General features: G+C 56.7%; 2 protein-coding genes across 6 annotated transcripts in view; one reads left to right on the forward strand and one right to left on the reverse strand.

Moving 5' to 3' along the window:
• GRAP (GRB2 related adaptor protein) overlaps positions 1 to 15267 on the forward strand; it is a 25832-nt gene extending 10565 nt beyond the window's left edge. Inside the window, exons 3-5 of one of the 2 annotated variants that reach the window (XM_023194824.2) lie at positions 620 to 742; positions 11555 to 11723; positions 13775 to 15267. In XM_023194824.2, the coding sequence (XP_023050592.1) occupies positions 620 to 742; positions 11555 to 11723; positions 13775 to 13960 (478 nt within the window). In that variant the 3' untranslated portion in view covers positions 13961 to 15267. The remainder of the gene's footprint in view (positions 1 to 619; positions 743 to 11554; positions 11724 to 13774) is intronic. The other variant, XM_023194825.1, reaches the window with a different exon arrangement.
• SLC5A10 (solute carrier family 5 member 10) overlaps positions 15233 to 23429 on the reverse strand; it is a 76159-nt gene continuing 67962 nt past the window's right edge. For 3 of the 4 annotated variants that reach the window (XM_023194821.3, XM_023194820.3, XM_023194819.3), the window contains 5 exons: positions 20732 to 20882; positions 16344 to 16512; positions 15993 to 16208; positions 15711 to 15768; positions 15259 to 15598 (listed from right to left, as the gene is read on the reverse strand). In XM_023194821.3, the coding sequence (XP_023050589.1) occupies positions 15492 to 15598; positions 15711 to 15768; positions 15993 to 16208; positions 16344 to 16512; positions 20732 to 20882 (701 nt within the window). In that variant the 3' untranslated portion in view covers positions 15259 to 15491. Of the gene's footprint in view, positions 15599 to 15710; positions 15769 to 15992; positions 16209 to 16343; positions 16513 to 20731; positions 20883 to 23429 lie in introns of all 4 variants that reach the window. The other variant, XM_023194822.2, reaches the window with a different exon arrangement.

Consider the following 23429-nt stretch of genomic DNA (forward strand, 5'->3'; position numbering starts at 1 on the left):
TTGTATTTTTAGTAGAGACGAGGTTTCACAGTGTTAGCCAGGATGGTCTCGATCTCCTGACCTTGTGATCCGCCCGCCTCAGCCTCCCAAAGTGCTGGGATTACAGGCATGAGCCACCACGCCTGTCCCAAAGTTTTTTTTTTTTTAGGAACGGGGTTGCAGGGGTCTCTATTCCCCAGGCTGGTCTCAAAGTCTTGGCCTCAAGTGATCCTCCCATCTCAGCCTCCTGAGTAGCTGGACTACGGTCGTGCACCACCAAGCCTGATTTGTGTTTTGACTTTAAAGAATCTACCATCTCAAAGGGAAAGTTAGACGGAGGTTGGCTGGGTTGTGGCTCACTGGAATGTGACTTTTCTGTTTTCATAAGGGTGTGTGTTTGCTGGCATGGTTAGATAGGCTGGCCTTAGGGGCTAAAATGCTGGGATTGTGTTCCAGCTCCTGCCTGTCTCTGCTGTGTGATTTTGGGTGTATTGCTTCACCTCTCTGTGCCTCAGTTTTCCCATCTGTAAAACGGGTACAATCATATCTCCCTTGTCTCACACTGAACACCTGGCACGGGGTGGGAGGCTGGCTGAGAGCCTGGTCTCCTGCTGCCTTCACCGGCTCCCTCTCTCCATAGGTGGTACTCGGGCAGGATTTCCCGGCAGCTGGCTGAAGAGATTCTGATGAAGCGGAACCATCTGGGAGCCTTCCTGATCCGGGAGAGTGAGAGCTCCCCAGGGGAGTTCTCCGTCTCTGTGAAGTGAGCTCTGGCCCTTGGGGGTGCGTGCAGAGGAGGCAGGGGATGGGCAGAATCTGAGCAGAATCTGAGCTGAGCCTTGGGGCCCGGGACGGGCTCACGGAGTGAAGGTGGAGGAATGGCATCCCTGCAGAGGGAGTAACCCGGGCAGGGGCCTGGACACAGGTGATGGTCTGGGCACCCCAGGGTGCAACCCAGAGCAGTGGGGTGTGTTGGGAAAGCAGGCTCAGGCCAGCTGTGGAAGGCCTCAAGTGCCAGGCTGAAGCTCCAGGCTTCTACGAACATAGGAGCCATCATAGGTTCTTCATCAGGAGAGGGCGATGTCCAGGGTGGTGGTGTGGCAAGAGACTGAGGGCAGGAGAGTGCTGAAGTGCCCAGGGTGGGTGTCCAGGATGTGCTCTGGACAGGGTCCCACTCCATGTGATATAGCTGGGAAGATGCATCCTGAGGCCATGCTGCCTGGGTTGGAATGCTGGTTCTGCCATTTCCTGGCTGTGTGAGCTTGGGCAAGTCATTTACCTTCTCTGTGCCTGTTTCTTCACATGTAAAATAGGCTATTGCATGGAAAAAACAAGTTAGTATATTTAAAGCAATTAGAATAGTTCCTGGCATGGCAGCAGGGTGGCCGTACTGGGGAACATCTGGCATTGTATCAGGGCAGCCCTCAGCCGTGGTGTGGCAGCCTCTGGGCAGCACAGGACCCAATCCTAAAGGGCCACCCTGGGGTGATCGAGGAATCCAGGCTGGAAGGTAGCAGCAGGAATGGGGGTGGGGGAGACAGGGTCAGACTCCTGGATGGTCTCTGTCCTTCCCACTGTTAGGGCCTGGTAGAATCTAGATGCTTTAATTCAAGGAATATTTATTGACTACGTGCCGTGTGCCAGGATGCTCTAGGGGCTGGGGAAACTGTGGGAAAAAGCAAAGTCGCTACTGTCCTGGGTTTCAGTCTCAGTGAGTGAACAAGAAAACATGTAAATACAGAATGAACCAAGGTGGTCAGGAAAGGGCTCTCTGAGGAGGTGGCACTGCAGCAAAGATGTGAAGCAGCAGGTGGAGGCTTCCCAGGAATGAGGAGGACCTGGGAGGAGAGGCTTCCAGGCAGAGGGAATAGCATTTTGCAAAGACCCTGAGGTGGGAATGCACTTGGGGTGTGTAGGAACCCGGAGGAGGTGACGTGGCTGGAGCAGAGTGAGCGAAGGGCAGGGGCTGGAGTTCCACCCACATCCAGTGATCACGGAGGGCCTGAAAGGAGGTAGGGTTTTCTCTGAGAGCAATAGGGAGCCATGGAGGGTCTTGAGCAGGGGAGAGATGTAATTGGACTCCATTTTTAGCAGATGACGCTGACTGCTGTGAGGAGGAAGAACTGTGGGGGAGAGTGTGGCGGCAGGGAGGCCTGTGGGGAGCCAGGAGGGAGATGATGGCCTCTGGGACTGTACGGGTAGGGGCTGAGGGGACACAGAGAAATGGCTGGGCCCAGGCATGGAGGTGTGTGGGGGGACCACCAGCAATACCAGCTCTCAGGGCTGCTGTGGGCACAGAGCCCAGAACGGAGGAGGCGCTTACGGTGCCTGCTCTTACTGCCACCAGCGGAGCTAGCACTGGGGTGACAAAGAGGCCAGCTGGGAGGAAGGGATGAAGGAAGGGGTGGCCCCAGAGGAGGGCAGCGTGGCCTCTCATGATCTCCTAAAGGATGAAGAAGGCCAGGTGTGGTGGCTCACACCTGTAATCCCAGCACTTCGGGAGGCCAAGGTGGGCGGATCACTTGAGGTCAGGAGTTTGAGACCAGCCTGGCCATCATGCCGAAACCCTGTATCTACTAAAAATATAAAAATTAGCCAGGCATGGTGGCAAACGCCTGTAATCCCAGCTACTGGGGATGCCTTCCAGGCTCTGCCCGGTCCCTGTGGCTCCCATGTGTTCAGCCAGCCCGTTTCGAAACAAGCTCAAGCTGTTCACTGTGTGGGATCAGTACATCTGCTGCTAGCCCTGCAGGGTGGTGAGCTCCCCTGGGCCTGGAGGCACCTGCAAGGGGTAGGAGCCTATGGTCAGGAAGGTGGCTCCAGGGGTGTCTTCGTCCCTTTATTGTTGGGATAAAGGAACACGTGAGGCTGGGTAATTTATAAAGAAAAGGCGTTTATTTTATTGGTGTTCTGCAGGCTGTATAGGAAGCATGGCACTGGCATGTGACTCTGGTGAGGCCTCAGGAAGCTTTTATGCATGGCGCGCCACATGGCGAGATGGGGGCAAGTCGGGGACGGAGGTGCCAGGCTCTTTTCAACAACCAGACGTCATTCATTACTGCAAAGAGCCACTGATGAGGGTCTGTCCCATGACCCAAATACCCCCCACCAGGCCCCACTTCTAACACTGGGTGTCACATTTCAAGGTGAGATTTGGAGGGGACAAACATCCATACCGTATCAGGGAGGCAGATCCTACGTCTTAGGGGTCACAGGCCCCGCATCCTGAGCCCTGGCCCCCCATTTGTGGAACCAGCCATCAGCCTTGTTCCCTTCCCTTTTCTCCTGGGGGCAGCCTGGTGATCCTGAGAGGTAGGCAGGGCGCATGCCCCCTCTGAGCCTCTATTTCCCCATCTTAAAAATGCGAGTGCTATCAGCATGTGCGTGTGTGTGTATGTGTGTGTGTTGGGGGGTTACTGTGCGTACTTGACCCTGACTGCCCAGCCCCGGGATGGTGTGGGCACCTGGAGCCTGGAGTCCCCGCGGGCTGACCTCCCAGCCTCCAGCCCAGCCCCCACTTCCCTGCAGACCCGGGGAGCTGCGGCTCCTGCAGAGGCAGGACGTGGCAGTCTTCCAAGTGTCGGCTGTCCAGGGTCTGGTCATCTCCTGGGAATGGCGTCCGCCAGGCGGGCTGGCCTGGCTGAGTGGCTCCTGGAACCAACCCCAAAGCCCAAGGTCACTCAGCAAAGTGGGAGCACAGGGGACTCAAACTACGTCTGAAGCCCGAGTTGAGGAGGAGGGGCTGGCCATCCCTCCGCTCTCCCTCCGCCCTCCCGCTTCCTCCTCTAGCAAATCACGCGGCCTCACCCTCCAAATTAGCGCCCCAGTGTGCTGCCCTCTTCAGGCGTCTCTCTGTAAGTGCAGCCACCTGCGCACACGCACATCATCAGACCTGAACACCCCAGCCGTGTGAGTTTGTTCTGCACGCATTTACTGAGCATCAGCTGTGCGAGAACCACAAGGCAGGACTGGAACAGGAGACAAACCAGAGGCATGTGAAGGGGAAATGGTCACAGCCTGGCCCAGGGGTCTCTATGATGAGCAAATGAATAAATGAAATTCAATGACAGTGGATACATTCCACATAGTGTAGGCACCAGGGAGGAAGTGACATCTGAGTTGGGCTCTAAAGCATGAGTAGGAGTTTTGTGTACAAGGAGAGTAGATGATATACCAGGCACAGGAAACAGCGTGAGCAGAGATCTAGAGGTGGGGAAATGAGGGGTGTGTTTGGATAACACGTGTTTTCTGACCAGGAGGGAAGATGAACAGTTTTAGGGAGTTCTTGAGCAGGTGAGCCAGCACCGGTGTTTCCTGGGAAGGGATCTGGAAGCGACCCTCAGAGAAATCCTGGCCTGTGCCCCCCAACCCTTTCTCCAAGGCACACTGGGCAAGTGTGCCCAGGTCAAAACTGTCAGGAGCTTCCCGGCTTTGGCTGGGTGTGGTTTGCACACAGCACCAACAGGTGGCGCCCTTGACCCTTGGTTTCTTCCTGCCTGGGCCCAGGCTCCTAGGTCCTGCTCCCACTCGGTCCATCATCTGTCATGGGGCCTCTCAGTGGTCCTTGGACAACCACCAAGCAGGGGTCAGAGTTGGAAGCTGAGGCTTAAATGGGACATGTGGCTAAGAGCATGGTGTTTTGAGCAACAGTCAGCTCTGACATCTGCTGGCTTCTCTCTGTATAATCCTGGGCAAGTTACCCCTCTGAGCCTCAGTTTCCTCATTTATAAAATGGACAGCTATGTAACATGTTTTGTATGATGACTGGCACATGATAAGTGCCAGTTATCATAATTATATTAAGCCCTCAAGGACCGCACACCAAGCTGGGGAGGAATTAGGGAGGCCCTTCTGGCCTGGAAGGCTGCCCCCCAGCCCCTGCCCATGAATCCAACACTCTTAGAGGCAGCAGCACAGGGAGGCAGGGAACCCAGATGCTGGGAAGCCGGGTGACCCGATGGCCATCTAGGAAAATGACAACCTGGCAGATTTGTGTGTAAGAGCTCTTCCGCCCTTGCTGGTTGATACTTGTGAACTCCAATGCCACTATGCGTGGCATCTCTGGCATACTAACACCAAGCCCTGTAAAGCTGTCAGAGGTGGGGTTTATGGGCCTCATGCTGCCTCCCAGAGCAACCGTGGCCACGGCTAGCTGCCCTTTACGAGTTTACAAAGGGCTGTCCCCCTCCCCCAGGGAGCATGTCTGAGCTGGCGGGCAGCGGGCCAGGGACCAAGGCTGGCGTGCAATGCCTGGGCTGCCTACCTTTTGCCCCACACTCCTATCCAAGTTACTGTGGACTCTTCTGCCATAAATGACAGTTTGTCTCCAAGTGACATATTTGCCTCCTTTCTAGCCAGAGGTACCCTGGAGTCAATGCACATGTGTTTGCCCTGCCCATCTGGTCACTGAGCCCCTGCTGTGTGCCAGTCCTGTCCCAGGGCCTGGGGATTCAGCCACCAACAAAATAGGACAAAGCTCTCTGTCCCTCAAGTGCCCATGTGCTACTGGGTGACAGATAGTAAGTGATTAGGAAATTATATAAAATCTTACACAAAGATCAAGGCTTTGGAGAAAACGAAGCAGGGAAGGGGTCGGGGGGTGCAATTTTAGGAGGAAGGGACTGGCTGCAGGCAAGAACAGGGAGGAAGTGAGGAAACCTGCATGATCCCCAGAAGCCCAGCTTGCAGGTAAGGGAAACTGAAGCCTGGAGAGGTGCAGCAACTTCTCCGAGGTCACACAGCAAGGAACTTAGAGCTGGTGCCTACCAACCTCTGTGCCCTGACAGACCTGGTCTGTCCTCCACCCACCCTCCCTGAGCTCCAAAGACCCAGCAGGAGTCTGTCTGCACCAGTGTCCTGCCCCTCCCAAGGTCAGCTTGACTCTGGTTCCTGTCTGCTGCAGGACAGGTTGTTCCACCCCTCCTTTTCACAGAATGGCAAACTGAGGCCAGAGAGGGGCCATGCCTGATGGAGATCACCCAGCAGGCAGTTAGCACCCAGGTGGGCCCACAGGTCCACAAGCCCTGGTTGGGGTGGTTGGTGGGGGGGGGGGGTCCTAGGGCTCCTGCCCCCACCCCAGCCTTGTTTTTCCTCTCCTGGCTGACCCTGTTACCTTTGCTGCTGCTGCTGCTGCTGCCACCAGGCCAGAAAAACTCGCTGGGCAGGACTGGCTGCTGCCAGCATTAGGCCTGACTTGGTCCTTGGGGCTTTTCTGACAGCCCAGGGGCCAGCCTAGCCCCTTGTTCCCCTGGGTAGGTGGAAGTAGGGGTCACACAAAGAGACAAAGACATCCATGGTTGCTCAGTGAGAGATTCACACATAGCAGTCACTCCACAGAGTGGGAGAGACGCACAGACACACACGCAAGCATCCCAGGAATGCACGCTCAGACATAATGAAGACACTCTCACACCCCAGGCACTGCCCACTGGAGTGAATGGCTCCAGCAGCCTCTCCTCTCACCAACTCAGGCCCACAATCCCAGTGCCCTCTCCCTCCTCTGGCTCTGGGAGGCTCATGCAGCAGAGCTGGCTGCACTGGATCCAGCCCTCCTGGTTCCGGGGCCATCTGGACTCAGATTCAGTTCCTCCTGCAAGCCCTGAAGTTCCCACAGGCCTTGGGAAGGGGAGTGGAGTTGAGGTCTGGAGAGGCCTCAGAGGGTAGCCCCAGTCTGGGGGTTCTCAAATGCTTTGAGGCTCCACCTGGGTCTTGAAGGATGGCTAAGGCCAAGACTAGACAGAGAAAAGGGAAAAGGCATTATTCCTGGTGAGGGCCATGAGCAAGAGCCCAACCACGTTGGGGAAAAGGGCCAGGCTGGGAGAGGGAGTGACTGCTGGAGTGCTGGACTGTGAGATGGAGACAGCACCGCTTGGCCTCAGGCAGGGACTGGCTCAGCAGGAAGGGCTGCACCCAAGCCTCACTGTCCTCTGCTGTAAAGCAGGACGTTTGGACCAGGTGGGAGAAGGGACAAGATTTGCCATTTGCTGAGCACCTCGTGTGTGCCACACACAGACTAGGTAGGGGCTGGCACATGCATGTTTCCAGATTTGAGAATTCTCCAATTCCCAGGTTGGAAAGCCGTAGAATCCCTGGGTCCCTGGCTCCCTTTCTCTTATCTCCTGTTCTCCACTCCCTGACTCTACTACATGGTCAGAGAACTGCTCCATATAACTTTCTATCTGCTCCAGATAACTTTCCAAGTATCTAAAGATGACCTTCAAATACCATAAAATTTAGCCAGGCGTGGTGGCTCATGCCTGTAATCCCAGCACTTTGGGAGGCTTAGGCAGGTGGATCACGAGGTCAAGAGATCGAGGCCATTCTGGCCAACTTGGTGAAACCCCGTCTCTACTAAAAATACAAAAATTAGCCAGGCGTGGTGGTGGGCGCCTGTAATCCCAGCTACTCAGAAGCCTGAGGCAGGAGAATAGCTGGAACCCAGAGGTGGAGGTTGCAGTGAGCCGGTACCACTGCACTCCAGCCTGGCGTCAGAGCAAGACCCCATCTCAAAAACAAACAAACAAACAGAAACAAATACCATAAAATTCAAAGTTGTGGTCGTTTGGGGTTGAAATCCTTTTCAAACCCACCACACCCATTCTGTCCCCTCACTCAGAGGAGTGAGGCCACCTGTACGCAGGCCCTTCCTTGGGGCCAACAGAGTCAGGGCCTTCTGCCTGGGTACCCGGTGCCCCAGAGGTAGAGCCATTGGGATTCCTGTCTCCAGGCTTCTCGCCTGCCCAGCTGCGCGTCACTGTCACTCCACTTCTTGAAGCAGTGCTCCTTCCCGGGCACCACGGCCAAAGTCCAATAAACCCTGGGCTGGTTAGCACGTGGCACTAGGGAGTTGTGGGGCTCAGAGGCTGCCTCTCAGAAGCCTCTGGGAGGCTTCGGCAGGCCAGACAGGGCGGGAGACATCCATCTGCCTGCACATCCACCTCTGTGTCACGAGCAAATGGACGCATATGTCCCACAGCTGGCAACACAAGTGGCTGAGTCACTGGGAACGAGGTCCTCTGACGGCACGTGAGCACCTTTGTCTGAGGTTTGGGGACCATTGTTCCACCTGTCGAGAGCCTCTGTTCTCATGGGGAGAACTGGCTCCCTTTCTGGCTGTGTGACCGAGGGCTGGATGCATCTTAGAGCAATGGGTCGGCCACCAGAGCCTGGGTTCAGGGTCAGAACACCTGGCGGGCTGCCATTCCAGTTCAGAACCAACAGAAGAGGGTTTCAAGAACAAAGCATCGCAATGAGGACCTAAGGCCTGGGCAGTGATGCTCTGTTCGTTGAGTCCCAGCTAGACTGGACCTTCACGGCCCACTCCTGCCTCCCTGCCTTTTTAGTGTCTCATATGCAAGTCATTATGAATAGCAAGTTACAAGAAGGCTGTGAGAGGGGCTGAGGGACCCAAGAAGGCCCTGCCTCTGCGTGATGGGATCTGATGCAGCTCTCAGAGGATGGGCCATTTTACCTGGGCCTTGAGGCATGAGTAGGAGTTCAAGAAAAATTCCTTCCAGTTGGAGGAAATACTGTGTGCAAATGCCTGGAGGTGTATTTAGAAGTGGTTTGGGGCTGGGCGCGGTTGCTCATGCCTGTAACCCCAGCACTTTGGGAGGCTGAGGTGGGCGGATCACCTGAGGTCAGGAGTTTGAGACCAGCCAGGCCAACATGGTGAAACCCCGTTTCTACTAAAAATACAAAAATTAGCTAGGCGTGGTGGCGGGTGTCTGTAATTCCAGCTACTCAGGAGGCTGAGGTGAGAGAATTGCATGAACCCAGGAGGCGGAGGTTGCAGTGAGCTGAGATTGCGCCATTGCACTCCAGCCTGGGCAACAGAGCGAGACTCCATCTCGAAAAAAGAAAAAAAAAGGAGAAGTGGTTTGGACCTCTTGACTGTGATGGAGTAGGGGAATCCCATTTTGCCCTATGCCTCATACAGACCAGAGGGTGGGAACCTTGAGCATATCTTTATCTTAAATCTTTAATCTTAAAATATCAATAAGGAAGCAAGCCGCCCCAGGGATGACTGGTGGAGAAACTAAACCACAGGCGGGGATAGGACGGATGGAGCAGCAGATCTGGGCAGCTGGGGTGACAGACACCACCCTCTTGTTCAGGATAACCATAGACCTGAAGGAATTCAGGCTGCGGGTGAATCCCAGCTTGCAAATGTATTGCAACCAAATTGTTTAACCAGATTTTAATTTACAACCCAGGAGGCGTGTGTGTGCGTGTGTGTGTGTGTGTGTGTGCATGTGTACCATCAAGTCATCAAGTGCTTTGGACTGGTGGTTGGATCTCATTTAGCCCAAATGTGAACAAAAAGATCCCTAGCCTGTGGCTCAGGAGGCTGAGGGGCCATCTACCTCCCAGTGGCCACCCTGTGCCCCTACCCTGCCTCACCCCGCTCACAGGGCCCCAGCTATCAGCTCTGCCAGCCACCTGAACAGGTGCCCTCCCTCGGGGTCCTAAACTGTCTTCTTTCTGGTTGGGAGCTGGGACTGTTCCGTGTTCTCCCCACAGCCCCTAGCCCAGCCAGGTGGGCCTAGGGTGGCTCTGTTGGCAGCACCCGCACAGCCCCCAGGGCCCCAGGCCTCTCAACTCCCTTGTGAGGAGTGCACTAATGCCCACATTTGGCAGGCCAGGACGCGGAGGCCCAGAGAGGGGGCTGAGGTGTAAGTCCAGGCAGGCTGGCTCTAGAGCTGGGAAGGGTAGCTAAGGTTTGGCCGGGCAGAGAGGACGAGGCAGGGAGGGAGGGCCTCCTGGGGGGCACAGCCCAGGTAGCAACATGGCAGAGTAGAAATGGACTTGGAATGATGAGATCTGGGACAACAGTAATATCATAATTGGAATAATTATTATTGCTATTGTTATGTAATAATAACCAATCGGGAGGACACTAGGTAACATTTTATATGTGTGAGCTCAGATGTGGCCCCAGCTCTGATCTTTTCTTGCTGCATGGCTCTGGGCAGGTCGTGGCTGCACTTGTTTCCCCACTGAGGCATGAGGAGTTCAAGAAAAATTCCTTCCAGCTGGAGGACACACTGTGTGCAAATGCCTGGAGGTGTGTTTAGAAGTGATTTGGATCCCTTGACTGGAATGGAGTAGGGGAATCCCATTTTGCCCTATGCCTCATACAGACCAGAGGGTGGGAACCTTGAGCACATCGTTTTTTTTTTTTTGAGATGGAGTCTCGCTCTGTCACCCAGGCTGGAGTGCAGTGGCGTGGCTCACTGCAAGATCCGCCTCCCGGGTTCACGCCATTCTCCCGCCTCAGCCTCTGGAGTAGCTGGGACTATAGGCGCCTGCCACCACACCTGGTTAATTTTTTTTTTTTCTTTTTTTAATTTTTAGTAGAGACAGGGTTTCACTGTGTTAGCCAGGAAGGTTTCGATCTCCTGACCTTGTGATCTGCCCGCCTCGGCCTCTCAAAGTGCTGGGATTATAGGCGTGAGCCACCTTGCCCGGCCTTGAACACATCTTTATCTGAAATCTTTCATCTTAAAACATCAATAAAGCAGCAAGCCACTCCAGGGATGACTGGTGGAGAAACTAAAACACAGGGCCCAATTTGCTCCTCCTGGGCCGTGAGGCAGGCCAGCCACCCCCGCAGCACAGCAGGGCAGCGCCGTAGTCACGTCTGCCATGATCTTGACCCACAGCCGCACCACCTCCAGTCCCAGCCTCACACTGCCCGTCCCGGGTGGGACATGCCGGGTGTGAGAGGCTCCAGTTAGGTCCCTCTGCCTGGTCCCAGCCGGGACAGGCTCTGCCTCTGGTCAGTTTGAAAGAGCAGGCTCTCTCCTCCACTGGGCCAGAAGGTACTTGGGGTGATTTGGCGGTAGTGGGCTGGAAGTCTGGGCACAGACTGGGAATAAGAGAGAAAGGGGCCTGTTTGCTTCATCGGAGAGGATATAAAGTAAATGAAGCTGGATATGTAAGTAGAGCCGGATCTTGAGTCTGAGGTGTTAAGAATTTACCCTGAGGCCAAGGGAGAAGCCATAGAAGGTTCGTGGGAGGGGGAGGACATGAGACATCCAACAGGTCTGAGCTCCTCTCATAGCAGTAGGCTTTGGTCTGAGTCAGGATGAGTCTAGGACTTGCTCCCCAAGGGACCATGGGGACTGGGAGGAGCAGGGGAGCAGGGAGAAGGTCCAAGCTGAGGGGAATGGCGAAAAGACGTGAAGGAGATGCTCTCTGATCACGACGCACTCAGAGGTACCTATTTCACGTTGCCAATATGCCAGCCACTGTGCACTTATCCATAATGGAGATGTTGTCATTATGAGGAAACTGAGGTTCAGAGAAGTTAAGAGACTTGCATGAGGTCACACAGTGAGAAAGTGGCCTGGTTCAGAGCCCACACCCTTAACCCCATATTCCACCGCCAGATGGGACTCCCCAGACCCCATGGGGAGCTGGCTCAGTGACGCCTCTCCCACTTGCACCTTATCTGACTCCAGGTCCCACCCTGAGACAGGCGGGTTCCAGGTGGAAGTGAGACGGGAGCCCCTGGGACCATGCCAGGCTGGGACGGCCACCATCTGAGGTGGCCCCGGGTCCTTTCCCCTAGCTATGGAGACCAGGTACAGCACTTCAAGGTGCTGCGCGAGGCCTCGGGGAAGTACTTCCTGTGGGAGGAGAAGTTCAACTCCCTCAACGAGCTGGTCGACTTCTACCGCACCACCACCATCGCCAAGAAGCGGCAGATCTTCCTGCGCGACGAGGATCCCTTGCTCAAGGTAGGGGCGGGTGGGGGCTGGCCTGTGGGAGCCTCTCTGCGTCTCCTGCCGTCTGCAGCAGGGGAAATGCTGACACGGAGGCCAAGCACGCGCCTGGTCTCCCTTCCCCAGCAGCCTGGTGTTGTAAGAGGGGTCCAGCCCCGGCTTCAGAGTTATATACTGGTGACGGCTGTGGTGAGACTTGCAAGGGTGAGAAAGGAGAAGAGGGAAAGAAAAGCAAGGGACAGAAGGAAAATCCCATGGGGACAAACTGTCTAGCTTGTTCTCAGCTCCTAGAATAGTGTGTGGCACACAGTAGGTGCTCAATAAATGTTCATTGAGTGCAGGAAGGTAGAGACCCCCGCTGAGCGTACTGCATACCATGCACTGAACTGGTCTCTATACTCTGGGAGCCTCATCGTGCCCATTATATAGATGAGGAAACCAAGGCTCAGAGAGTGCAGTGACACCTCCAAGGACACTTACCCAGTAGGCTCAGTCCTGGTTTCTGCTCGCGGAAGAGTTGACCTTGGGTGTGGGGCAGCGTGAGTGCTAGTGGACGAGGTCCTGGCTAGCCACGGGGTGGGGGGTGGGGGTCGTCCACCCCTTGACCTCACAATAACAGCAATTTGCCAGCCAGCCCTTTCATCAAGCGGCCCCAAGGGCCAGCTCTGAAGCTGATTAGGATGCCGACAGTAGCCACTGGGGTTATCAGCCCCAACAGGCTTCTTCAGGAGCGGGGATGCTGGCAAGGCCTGGGGCTGAAGGTCAAGACCCTGCGACACTTGAACCTGGGCTCTGCAGAGGAGATGGGGAGTGTGGCCAAGGCCTGGGTAGAGGCTGATAACCACTGCAGAGAAGCTCCAGCCACGTCTTGTTCCCAGCACCCGCCCCCTGCCACCTTTCCATGTGATCAGAGGCCAGTTCATCCCCTCAGTGTCCCCTCTGTTCAACAGAATGAGCCCTGGGGTCTGATATGCCAGGAGAGTCAAACAGTGCCTTGAGAGACCCCCACTAGTTTCTCCTCTGTTGGCGTTCCCTGCCTGACTGAGTGCCCAGGTCACTGTGAGCTCCCAGCCTCAGGGGATTTTTCTCTCCAGCTGGGCCCCTGCCTGCCAGATCTCCATCCTCCTCCCTGTTCACCGCCTGGACCAGCTCTGCCCTGGGAGAGTGTGAGGAAGCCAGGATGGAGCTGGGGCAGGGGCAACTGAGAGCTCCCCTACACCTACCACCTCGCTCTGGCCCGGGCCATGGGGTCACCCACCCTGTGGCTCGACTCCAGAGCTGCCTCAGGCCCCTGGGACCCATGACGCCTCCTCCTTCCTGGGCAGACAGTTGCTAATTACAGCTTCTCTGCTGATCCTATCACCCGCCCTGGATGAGATTCTGCAGGTTCAGAGCTGAGATCCTCGTGGGCAGGCAGGGCCAGGGTGCTGGGTGGAATAGTCACAGTGCCGGGCAGACGTGCTGCAGAGAGCTCCTGTCCAGCTGTCATGCACAGGTGGGGAAACTGAGTTCCACAAAGGGCAGGGACCTACCCAGCATCACACATGGGGCATGGATAGGACTGGAACCCAGGCCTGAGAGCTCAAAGTGACAATTCTCTCCCTCAATGGCTGACCAAGGGCAAAAGCAGTAAACATGGCTCTTAGCTGCATATCACTTTACAGTTTATAAGGCCCATTCTCATGGCTTTGTGACCTGGAGTCAAAAGCTACCATGGCTGCTGCACAGTCAGGGAAATAAGATCCCAAGAAAAGCAGGGACCTAACCAAAATCCCACCCTAAGGACCAGGACTCAGGTCCCCTGGCCCACCTGCCCTATGATCCCAGCTGGGCGGCTGGGAAAGCCGTGTTCTAGGTAGATGCAGTATCTGCACAGCAGATAGGCAGGGGTGTGGGCAGCAGGAGGCACAGTGGTGGCATCACCACTGATTTGGACTTAAAGTTCAACTCCAGTGCTGCCCCAGACCCCTCCTCACCTGTGGCAAATCACTTCTCTTGGGTGCCTCTGAGAGGGTGGGTTGCAGGGCTTCTGAAGGCGCCCTGCTAACCACCTCCTCCTCTCGCAGTCACCTGGGGCCTGCTTTGCCCAGGCCCAGTTTGACTTCTCAGCCCAGGACTCCTCGCAGCTCAGCTTCCGCCGTGGCGACATCATCGAGGTCCTGGAGCGCCCAGACCCCCACTGGTGGCGAGGCCGGTCCTGCGGACGCATTGGCTTCTTTCCACGGAGTTACGTGCAGCCTGTGCACCTGTGAGCAGCCCGGCGGCCGATCTGGCCAACGGGCCATTTTACAGGAACTGAGGTCCAGAGAGGACATGGCCACCCCCAGCCTGGTCAGAGTCACACGGGGCTCAGTGGACGGCCTTGGACTGAATGTGGGCTCCTAACTGCCTCCAGCCACTTTGCACAAATTGGGAAAGCCCAGGTTCCCCAGCAAGGGTACCCTGTAAGGGTAGCTCTGGGGCTTCCTGGCTGGTTGCTTCCCATTGGCTGCCAGCTGTGTGACACGACAGGGTGGAGTCTGTGGAGGCCCCACCCACCTCCTCTGGTCAATGGCCCCATCTGCCAGGAAGGTTGAGGACTCCCAGGTTTCACCCACTGGAGGCTCAACCTGAGGATCCCTGGCCATGGTGGGTGGGTTCACCTTGGGCTGACCACCCACTGGGCCTGCCTGCCCCTCCCTCAAAAGGCCCCTCGAGTTGTACGGGCTGTTAGGAGGTGGCTCAACCTGGAAGGATAGACTGCACACCTATCGACCTAAACTCACTGGACAGACTCCAGGTGGACACCGCTCCTCAACAGCCCCATGACTTCAACTCCACCTGGGGCACCCAGCACCCGCGCCCCACCACAGGACTAGAGGCCCTGAGACCCTGAAAAAGGGGCTGGCAGTAGGGAAGGTGGAGGCACACTCCTCTCCTGTTGGACAGGTGAGCTCTGAGGGCAAGCCCTGGGCCCAGCAACACAGAGACCCTGGCTGCCCTGGCTCTTGTTTGTTTAGGCCCGGGTTCTGCCCAGACCAGGGCCCAGGAGAGCTCTCAGGAGGCTGAGAAACCTCCAGGCCAGACAGAAAGTTGGTGCCAGAGCTGGGTTTTAGAGATCCTACAGGATCTCAATGGGACGGCTACCTAGGTGGGGCACGGCCCCTACCTGAGAACAGGAGGGTCCTCCAGAGAATGTGCCACCATCAGGGATATGAGCAGGGCCTGCCCAGAGCCTGGGCACCTTTGGGAGCGGGAAAAGTGAGGTGGGACTTGGAAAGGCTTTGAACGCCAGGCTGATGGTTGAGGGGATGGTGGGCAGGGAGGGAGGGCGAGGAGGCTCCCTCTGGCATTTGGGAGCAGGTGGGTGGAGGGAGGAGCCCCTGGAGGTGGCTGCAGTCCCTTAATGGGAGGCCTTGCTCGGGGCATGTGGGGCTCTCCCTTTATCCAGAGATGGCCCAAGACCCTAGAGCCCTGAGTGCTGGCAAATCTCACTGCTCCTGACCTGGCCTGTGTATTCAAAACGAAGACAGTAAAACCAACACCAGGATGTCCATCAGAAATCTAATTTTCTTTCCAATGATGACTGCTTTAGTGCTGTTTTTGAAATGTCACATTCTTTTCTCCCATTTCCCCCCTAAGTTTTCAGGGCTCTTGCTTTGCTGGCTTGGCCAGTTCTTGGGCACCGAGCCGCTGTGCAGCCGTGAGGGGAATCTGCCCCTCTTGGGGCCTCGGGATCCCTATGAGGGAAAAGGGTGGACCTGAGGACTTGGAGCTCCTGCCTTCCTGCCCAGAGTGGCAGGGTCAGGCGAAGTAGGCATACAAGAAGATGTTGACACACATGAGGAGGATGGCATTGAAGCCACAGACACGGGCCCAGAAAGCATGTTTCTGGGGTGTTTGGCCGTCACCTGGAGGGGATTGCAGAAGGAGAGGGACAGATGAAGGACACGAGGCTACACCTGGTGCCCTTGCCTCCAGCCCAAGGTCAAGGTGGAGGAGTGTCTAAGGTCACCCACTTACCTGCTTTGGTTCCCAAGGGCGGATCCTGAGCCAGGGTCCACCAGGTAAGGTTCTCAATCTGTAAGAAATGAGTGGGGATAGGGATGGGGGTGAGGCTGGCAGGGTAGGGGTGACCCAGACAGGATCAAAGGTTGGGGATGGCAAGATGGCAGCTGAGTTCAAAAAGGGATGGGGTTAGGGAGTCCAGGGCTAGAAAATTCTGAGTCAGAGCGGGTCGGGGATCAGAATAGGACCAGAGTATAAATGGTTAGGGGTCGGGGTCAGGGGTCAGGGCTGGCTCACCTGGACACCCTGTGGGGGTGCGGTCAGCAGGCTTCCAGCCACCACAACAGCACCACTGAGTACGAAGAGGGCAACAGCGAAGTGCAGGTAGTGGATGCTCCCCAGGATGGCCGGCCGCGTGTCTGGCTCTCCGCAAGGCGGGGCTGGGTTTAGGAATTCCAGGACCAGCCTCGTGGCCCCCACCACCAGCCCTGCTATCAGGCCCCAGAAGGCCCCCTGGGGAGGAGGGAGACAGGGCATGTGGGGCTATGGGAGGAGGACCAAGACTCCCCCCACAGGCAGCAGGAAAGAGCAAACTGTGGCACGTCCCTAGGGAGAGCAGACCACCAAGTCCTGTCCCCCGACACCCACCTGCTCGTTGGCACGTCGCCAGAAGATGCCCAGGACAAAGACTGCAGTCACTGGTGGGGCCAGGGAGCTGGTCACTGACTGCATGTATATGAAGAGTTGCCCGCTGTTGGAGCCCTGCAGGACGGGGATCCAGGCCACACTCACGCCGATGAGTGCCACTATGACCAGCCTGTGGGCAGGTGGAAGGCAGGCAGCGGTCATCCTGGGAGGTTCTTCCTCAGCCGTCTCCCACCTCCCCTGGTCACTAAGCCTTGTTCTCTAATCTTTCCCCTGCTACCCCAGCTCCAGCCTCCTCCCTGGCCTCTGGTCCATGCCACCGGTGACCTGGCCAGTCCTGCCCTGCTCCAAACCCTTTGGCAGCTCCCTGGCTCCTGCAGGTGCAGCTCATGACTCTAAGTGCTGTCTGCTCCTTCCTTGCCCTGGGTTCTCTGTGGAGCCAGCCCTTGGAGCTCCGCCATGGCCACCCAGCCTCTCCCTCTTGTCTCTCCTTCAAAGCACCTGTCCCAACCACTACACGCATATTTACCTGGGTGTCTACTTGTTTACTGCCTGTCTTCCCCTCCCAACTGGAAGCACTTGGAGAGCAGGAGCCTCATCCCTTTAGTTCATTGCTGTGTCTTCCAGCATACAGTAGGTGCTCACTAAGCATTTGGTGAGTGTATGAATGACCACTGCCCCCACATCCGGGCCAGACTGACTGCCTGGTGGTTCTTTGAAGACACTAGGCTTTTTCACACCGGCCGGCTTTTGTGGGAGCTGGGACCTCTGGCTGGCACATCCCCACCCCTACAGGCCTGTGCCTCACATCCTTCACAGGGCAACCTCCCTACTAAGGATGCAAGGTTTGGAGCCAGAGGTGTGGGTTGGGGTTAGAGCCTATGCTCCCCAGCTGTGAAGCTGGAGCCCTGCTGGGCCAGCATGAGCCCGTCCCCTCCTGTCCCCTGCATGTCAGCTCCTGCCCTCCTCTCCCCTAGGACAAGAGCCTTCCACAGCAGGCACATGCTTCATTTGTTCATCCAATAAGCCACTAGCAAGGTGCCCACCTGGGTAGGACACTACCCTAGGATCCCCAAATGGGCGATGAGTGGGACCTGGTGCCTGCCCAGCACTCAAGAGTCCAGCAAAGAAAACAGATGAGCCTGTTACCTACACTCAGGGCTGGGCTGGAGCAGCGCAGGGGAAACATCAATCTAGGAGGGCTTCCAGGAGGAGGCCCCCCCAAGAGCCTTGAGGGGCATGGGACCCAGCTAAGGGGACAAAGCTGGGGCATCTGCTCCTTCCTGGCTGAGCCCCTCACCCCTGTGTCCTGGGTCTGTTGTCATTCCTCACCCCCAAGGAGGGTGGTGGGTGACCCGCTGGAACCCTGGCTGTGGTGGCAGGGGTGACAGAGGCTATGTGTTCAGCTAGGGTGGGTCCTCTCTGCGCCTGTTCGTCTTCCTCCCTCCCTTTCTTCCCTTCTAGGCCTGAGGGAGAGGGTGGAGGAAGGAGGTGCCACCTTGATTAAGGCTAATTAACCCCTAGCCAGGCAGGCAGGCAGGCGCTGCCCTCATCAAAGGCCGAGGGGGGCCTCCATTAACGCCCGCCCACCCCGCCCTCTGCACACAGCTCTCCCGCCCAACACCAGACTCTGCATCTCTGTGTCAGGACCTGGGCCACTCCAGCCAGGCCCTCGCCTTCTTACGCAGCCTTCTTACCTAGTCTGCCAGAGGACCCCCAAACCCAGAGGCTGTTCCTTCTGCCTGGAATGCTACCCCCTCCCATGCCACCATCAGGGTGGACAGTGCCCTCCAGCATCTCCCTGGGCTGCAGCCACAGTTACCATGGAACCTCTCAAGGAGGGGTGTCTGAGATCTCTCTGAGTCCTGTACAGGGTTTCCGGGAGGCCGTGGGCCCCATTTGTGGACTGAACAGCCGGGAACACAGACAGGGGAGAGTGGGGAGGGCAGTGGCAGAACGTTGGACTGGGGCGTGGGGGCTTGGGGCAGGCAAATAGCCAGGGAGTGGTCATCGTTGTTCCCCAGCCTGTGACAGCTCCTCCAGCCTCCGCTCAGCTGGACGGAGCCATCAGGGTACCGGCATGGCCCTGCAATGGCCTCCTCTCCAGGCCTCTGGACTGTTGATCTTCTCTCTGTAAGCCTTGCCTCTCCCTGATGGAGGCTCTTGTCAGGCCATTCACCCTACCAGAGATCCCACGGGGGCCTAGGAGATACCGCTCCAGTGGTAGTGGTTAGGGCAGGAGGAGGCTGAGACGACTTTGAGGGGCTGGGGGTGTTGAGGGTATCCCAGTGCTGTAAGAGGGAGGGGAAGTCAAACTGGCCAGCCTGACACCTGGCATGGGGCCCTTTCTGCTCTAACCAACTGGCAGCTGAGAGAACTGGGGCCCAGAGAAGGTGAGCAACCTGCCCCGCACCACACAGCCTTGTGCCCTGCTCCTCAGGGAGGCTGAACTCCAGGCTTGCAGGGCTGGGGGCGGGGGATTGACTTGGCAGAAGAGGTGGAAAGGAGAGTCAAGGGCATGGGCAGCTGTATGGGTGGGTGAGCTGGCACAGAAGGAGGCCAAGTCAGGACTTTGGTTGCAGGTGGGAGTCTGGGTGAGGAGACCAGGAAGTAGTGGGCAGGGGACATGAGGGCCACTGGGCAGGTAGAGGGGCTACCAGTGTCGCACACTGGGTGGCAGAAGGGCATCCAGGTCCCAGGGCCCAGGATGCTGGAGCATGGAGGGGCTTAGAGCAAGGTCTGGCCGCAGAGGAGACGCATGGTCAGAGAGGGGCAGGGTCTTCCCCAGGCCACACAGCTTCTGAGGAGAGGCAGGGGAGCCAGAGGGAGAGGTGGTCAAGGGGCCAAGTGCCCAGGACACAGGGACATGGAAGTGTCCTGCCCAGTGAGAGGTGGGAGGCTCCTTGTTTTGGAGGATCCTGTGAGCCCGTGGATGAGCTCACTCGCACCCGCCTCTGACATGTCCCAACAGGGCCCTTCCGACAGAAGCCTGACTGTTTTGCATCCCCAGGACGGCTGCCTGGAACTCTGAAGGAGACCCCACCCCCAGGATGGGTACCCTGGGCTCCTGACCAGGGGGTTCACTGTTGGCCAAGCTAAGTGCCAGAAGGCTGGAACCCTGACCAGCAGAGTGTGGGCCACACTGCTCAGAGGACAACAGGAGGGAGGGACTGGAGGGGCAGGGAGGGTGCAAATAGACAGACACGTGCACATGGGAGCTAACCTCTGAGGATGTAAAGGCATAAGAATGATAGAATGGACTGGGCACACTGGCTCATACCTATAATTCCAGCTCACTGAGGTAGGTGAATAACATGAGGTCAGGAGTTCGAGACCAACCTGGCCAACATGGTGAAACCCCATCTCTACTAAAAATACAAAAAGTAGCCGGGCGTGGTGGTGGGAGCCTGTAATCCCAGCTACTCAAGAGGCTGAGGCACGAGAATCTCTTGAACCTGGGAGGTGGAGGTTGCAGGGAGCCAATATCGCACCACTGCATTCCAGCCTGGGTGACAGAATGAGATTCTGTCACAAAAAAAAAAAAAAAAAAAGAATGATACAATGTACTTTGAGGACTCAGGGGAAAGGCTGGGAGGGTGTGAGGGATAAAAGACTACATATTGGGTACAGTGTATACCACTCAGGTGATGGGTACACCAAAATCAAAATCTCAGAAATCACCGCTAAAGAACTTATTCATGTAACCAAACACCACCTGTTCCCCAGACACAGCCCTGGTCCGCATGAAGAGCCCAGATATGTAGAGAAGGGTGTGGGGGAGGTCTCTTGGCCTATAATGGCCACATGTGCTGTGGGAAGAATCTGGCAAGAGTTCCTGGGGTATGAAGGGGAGAGGGGCTCATTCCTTGGTTGAGGGTCTCAAGGAGGACTGCATGGAGGAGGGGACACAGGTAGAGTCTAGAAAGATCAGCGTGAGTCATCAAGGTGAAAAAGGAGGGAACAAGCTGGGCTGGGAGGAAACAAGCTGGAGCTCAGTGGGGCCAAGGCCATGGAGGCTGAGGGACGTGGCAGGTCAAGTGTGGCCAGTCCTGAGTGCTAGCACGGGGGCCCTCTGTGGGGCAGCTGTGTACCATCAGGAGGAATGGGGGCCCAGGTTTTGGGGGAGATAGAGAGATCTGTAGCATGGCTGGGGAGGGAGGACTGGCCCCTGCAGAGGGAATCCAGCTCGGGGGTGGAGACGCATCCCAGATGAGGGCTGCGATCGCACAGAGGTGGACAGGAGAGCAATGTGAGAGGTGGTCTGGACGGGGTACACTGGGCCCTTCCCTTCACTCCTCCCTGACATCCACCTTTCTCTAAGTGGCAAACTCCCGCTGATCCCTCAAAGTCGGTGCCGGCGCCCACTCCCGTACCGTTCCCCACCCCCATACCGTCCCACGAGCAGCAGCTCTCGCTCGCCGGAGCGGGGCCGCAGCCGCCTCCACATGTCCATAGTGAAGAGGGTGCTGCTGCTGTTGAAGATGGAGGTCAGCGACGACATAAGCGCGGCCAGCATCACTGCGATCATCAGCCCCCGAAGACCTGGGGTGGGACGGGAGATGCGTGACCCTGTCCGGTGACAGCCCCGGCAGCCCCTCCAGCCTGGGGTCTACTGCCTGAGGCCTGCCTGCCATTCCTATGCCCCTCCAGGCAGAGGGCCAGGAGGGAGAGAAGCTGAGGAGGTTTGAGGCGAGCAAGACCCAAAATGAGGTGACTGGGGAGGCCAAAGACAAACCGTGGGGACTTCGGAGCTGGCTGCTTGAGCCCTAGGCTTGCTGGCAACCCTAGGCCCGACCGTAATTACTCATAATGCTGAGGCCGCGATCAGACCTCTCCTTTCTGCAGAGCCTGGCGTTGACAAAGCACTTTCACACCCATGCCTCCGTCTGAGGAAAGCGTGATTAACCCGCCTGACAGATGAGGAAATGGAAGCTCAGAGAAGGGAAGAGATTGCCCAGGGACTCACAGCAGGCCAGAGGCAGAACTTTGGGGTGCGGTGGGGTTGGTGAGGAAGGCTTGGGCGGGGCCTTTGCTTGAACGTCACACCCTGGGCAAGATGCACACCTCACCCCAGCATGCAGTGCCCCAGTATCTGGAATTTTCCACCCCTTCCTGTGCATGGCAGGACCCAGCAGGCATAGTGGATCCCCTCTCTCCTTGGCTCTGTGGTTTTCCAGAGTGGGAGTGAGGGCTCCCCTAGGAGGTGCAGGTAGCATTGCTGTGAAAGGCCTTCTGGGAGTTGTGGGCTCAAGAGGGCCTGGGGGTGAGGAACCCTAAAGAAGGTGGAAGGACGCTGAACTGCCCGCTCTCTGCTGTGTGGCTTCAGGCTGGTCACCTCCCCTCTCTGGGGACAAGTTCAAGTCTGTCTACAAGGACTCCTACAATTTTAAGCAACTCCTTTACCTCTACAAACTTTTGCCCGTCTGTCCTAGGATAAGCCTGGCATCGGCCTCCCTGTCCTGAAGGCACAGCCATTTATTGCCTGGCTGGGTTGTCTGGCCTCGGTTCTGCGTCTGATTGGCTGTGTGACTTCCAGGAGTCTCTGGGCTCTCTGTTCACTTGTCAGAAGCTGACTAGGATGGAGCCCAAAGGAAAATGAGTCAAATCACAGTTTTCCCCAAAACATTTCTCCACCCGCCCCCTTGTCTTGCTCATGGAGACGGATGAACTTGGAGCTTATTCCATCAATTTCTTAGAGAGGGAACTCAGGGCCTAGAGAGGGACTGTGGCCCAACAATGGCTCGGTGTCAGCCCCGGGGGACTTAGCGAGTCCCCTTGCCCAGAACAGAAGAGAAAAGCGAAGCCCTTGGGTGGGAACCACAGCGTGGCCAAGCCTGCCTTTTCCCAATGTCATTATGTTTAATCCCAGCAACAACGCTGAGGGGTGGGTAGATGCCATTATCTCCAATTTACAAATGAGGACACCCATGCTCCAAGCAGGGAAGTGACATGCCCCAAATTTCTTGGCCAGCTAGTGGCAGAGCCAAGATCTGATCCTAGGTTTGTGTACTCATTTCCATTAGGCCTGAGCTCTGCAGGAGAAAGGGAGGGAGGGAAAGAGAGGAGGAAAGAGCAGGGTGGGGCTCACCCGAGGGACTGAAAGCTTCCAGGAAGAGGGGATTAGAGGGAGGGGGTCAGAGGGAGGGGGACCAGGGAAAGCTCCAGCACCTGAGAATCTGTACAGGAAAAGCTCGGGCTGCCAAGGGCTCAGGAAACTGTTTCTGCTTTTTGCTTAGGGTCGAACCTCCCACACCCCTTGATATGTTGCTTCCTCCTCCTTGCATACCTCCTGTGATGGGGAACTTGCATACCTCCTGTGATGGGGAACTCATCACCCCACATTAGAATGGCAGGGATGCTGCTACCATGAGAAACATGGAAAAAGCCAAAACCTGCCCACTAGTTCTACCTGTTGGCTTGCAGTGTCTCAGGGTGGGGTGGTGCAGAGGATAGGCACTCATGCCTGCAGATGTAGTGGGGGGGTCCTGAGCTCCTGATCCCAGCAGAGTAAGCAGTTTGTGTCTTGGGTTTGTGTCTCAGTCACTATATAACCTCAGACAAGTCACTTTCCCCGCTGTGTGCCTCAGTTTCCCCATCTGTAAAATGGAGCCAATAACCCTATCTCATAGCATTTAATGAGAAACTGTTAGTAAAGGGCCTGGCACCCAGTAGGCATGCAAGTGAAGAGACTGGGTGGCCTTTCACAAGAGATGGTACAGCACGAGATAGGAGGTCAAGGTGTGCAGGCAGATGCGTCGGGTCAGCTTTGCAGCTTACTTGCCATGTGACCTGGGCCAGGTCACTTAACCTCTCTGGGTCTCAGTTTCCCTGTCTTTAAAATGGGGATGATATAGGCCAGGTGTGGTGGCTCACGCCTATAATCCCAGCACTTTGGGAGGCTGAGGCGGGTGGATCACCAGAGGTCAGGAGTTCGAGACCAACCTGGTCAACATGGTGAAACCCCGTCTCTACTAAAAACACAAAAATTAGCCAGGTGTGGTGGCACAAGCCTTTAATTCCAGCTATTTGGGAGGCTGAGGCAGGAGAATAGCTTGAACCCGGGAGGCGGAGGTTGCGGTGAGCCGAGAT

Source organism: Piliocolobus tephrosceles, chromosome 16 (genome assembly GCF_002776525.5).
Source record: "Piliocolobus tephrosceles isolate RC106 chromosome 16, ASM277652v3, whole genome shotgun sequence".
NCBI classification, from domain to species: domain Eukaryota; kingdom Metazoa; phylum Chordata; class Mammalia; order Primates; family Cercopithecidae; genus Piliocolobus; species Piliocolobus tephrosceles.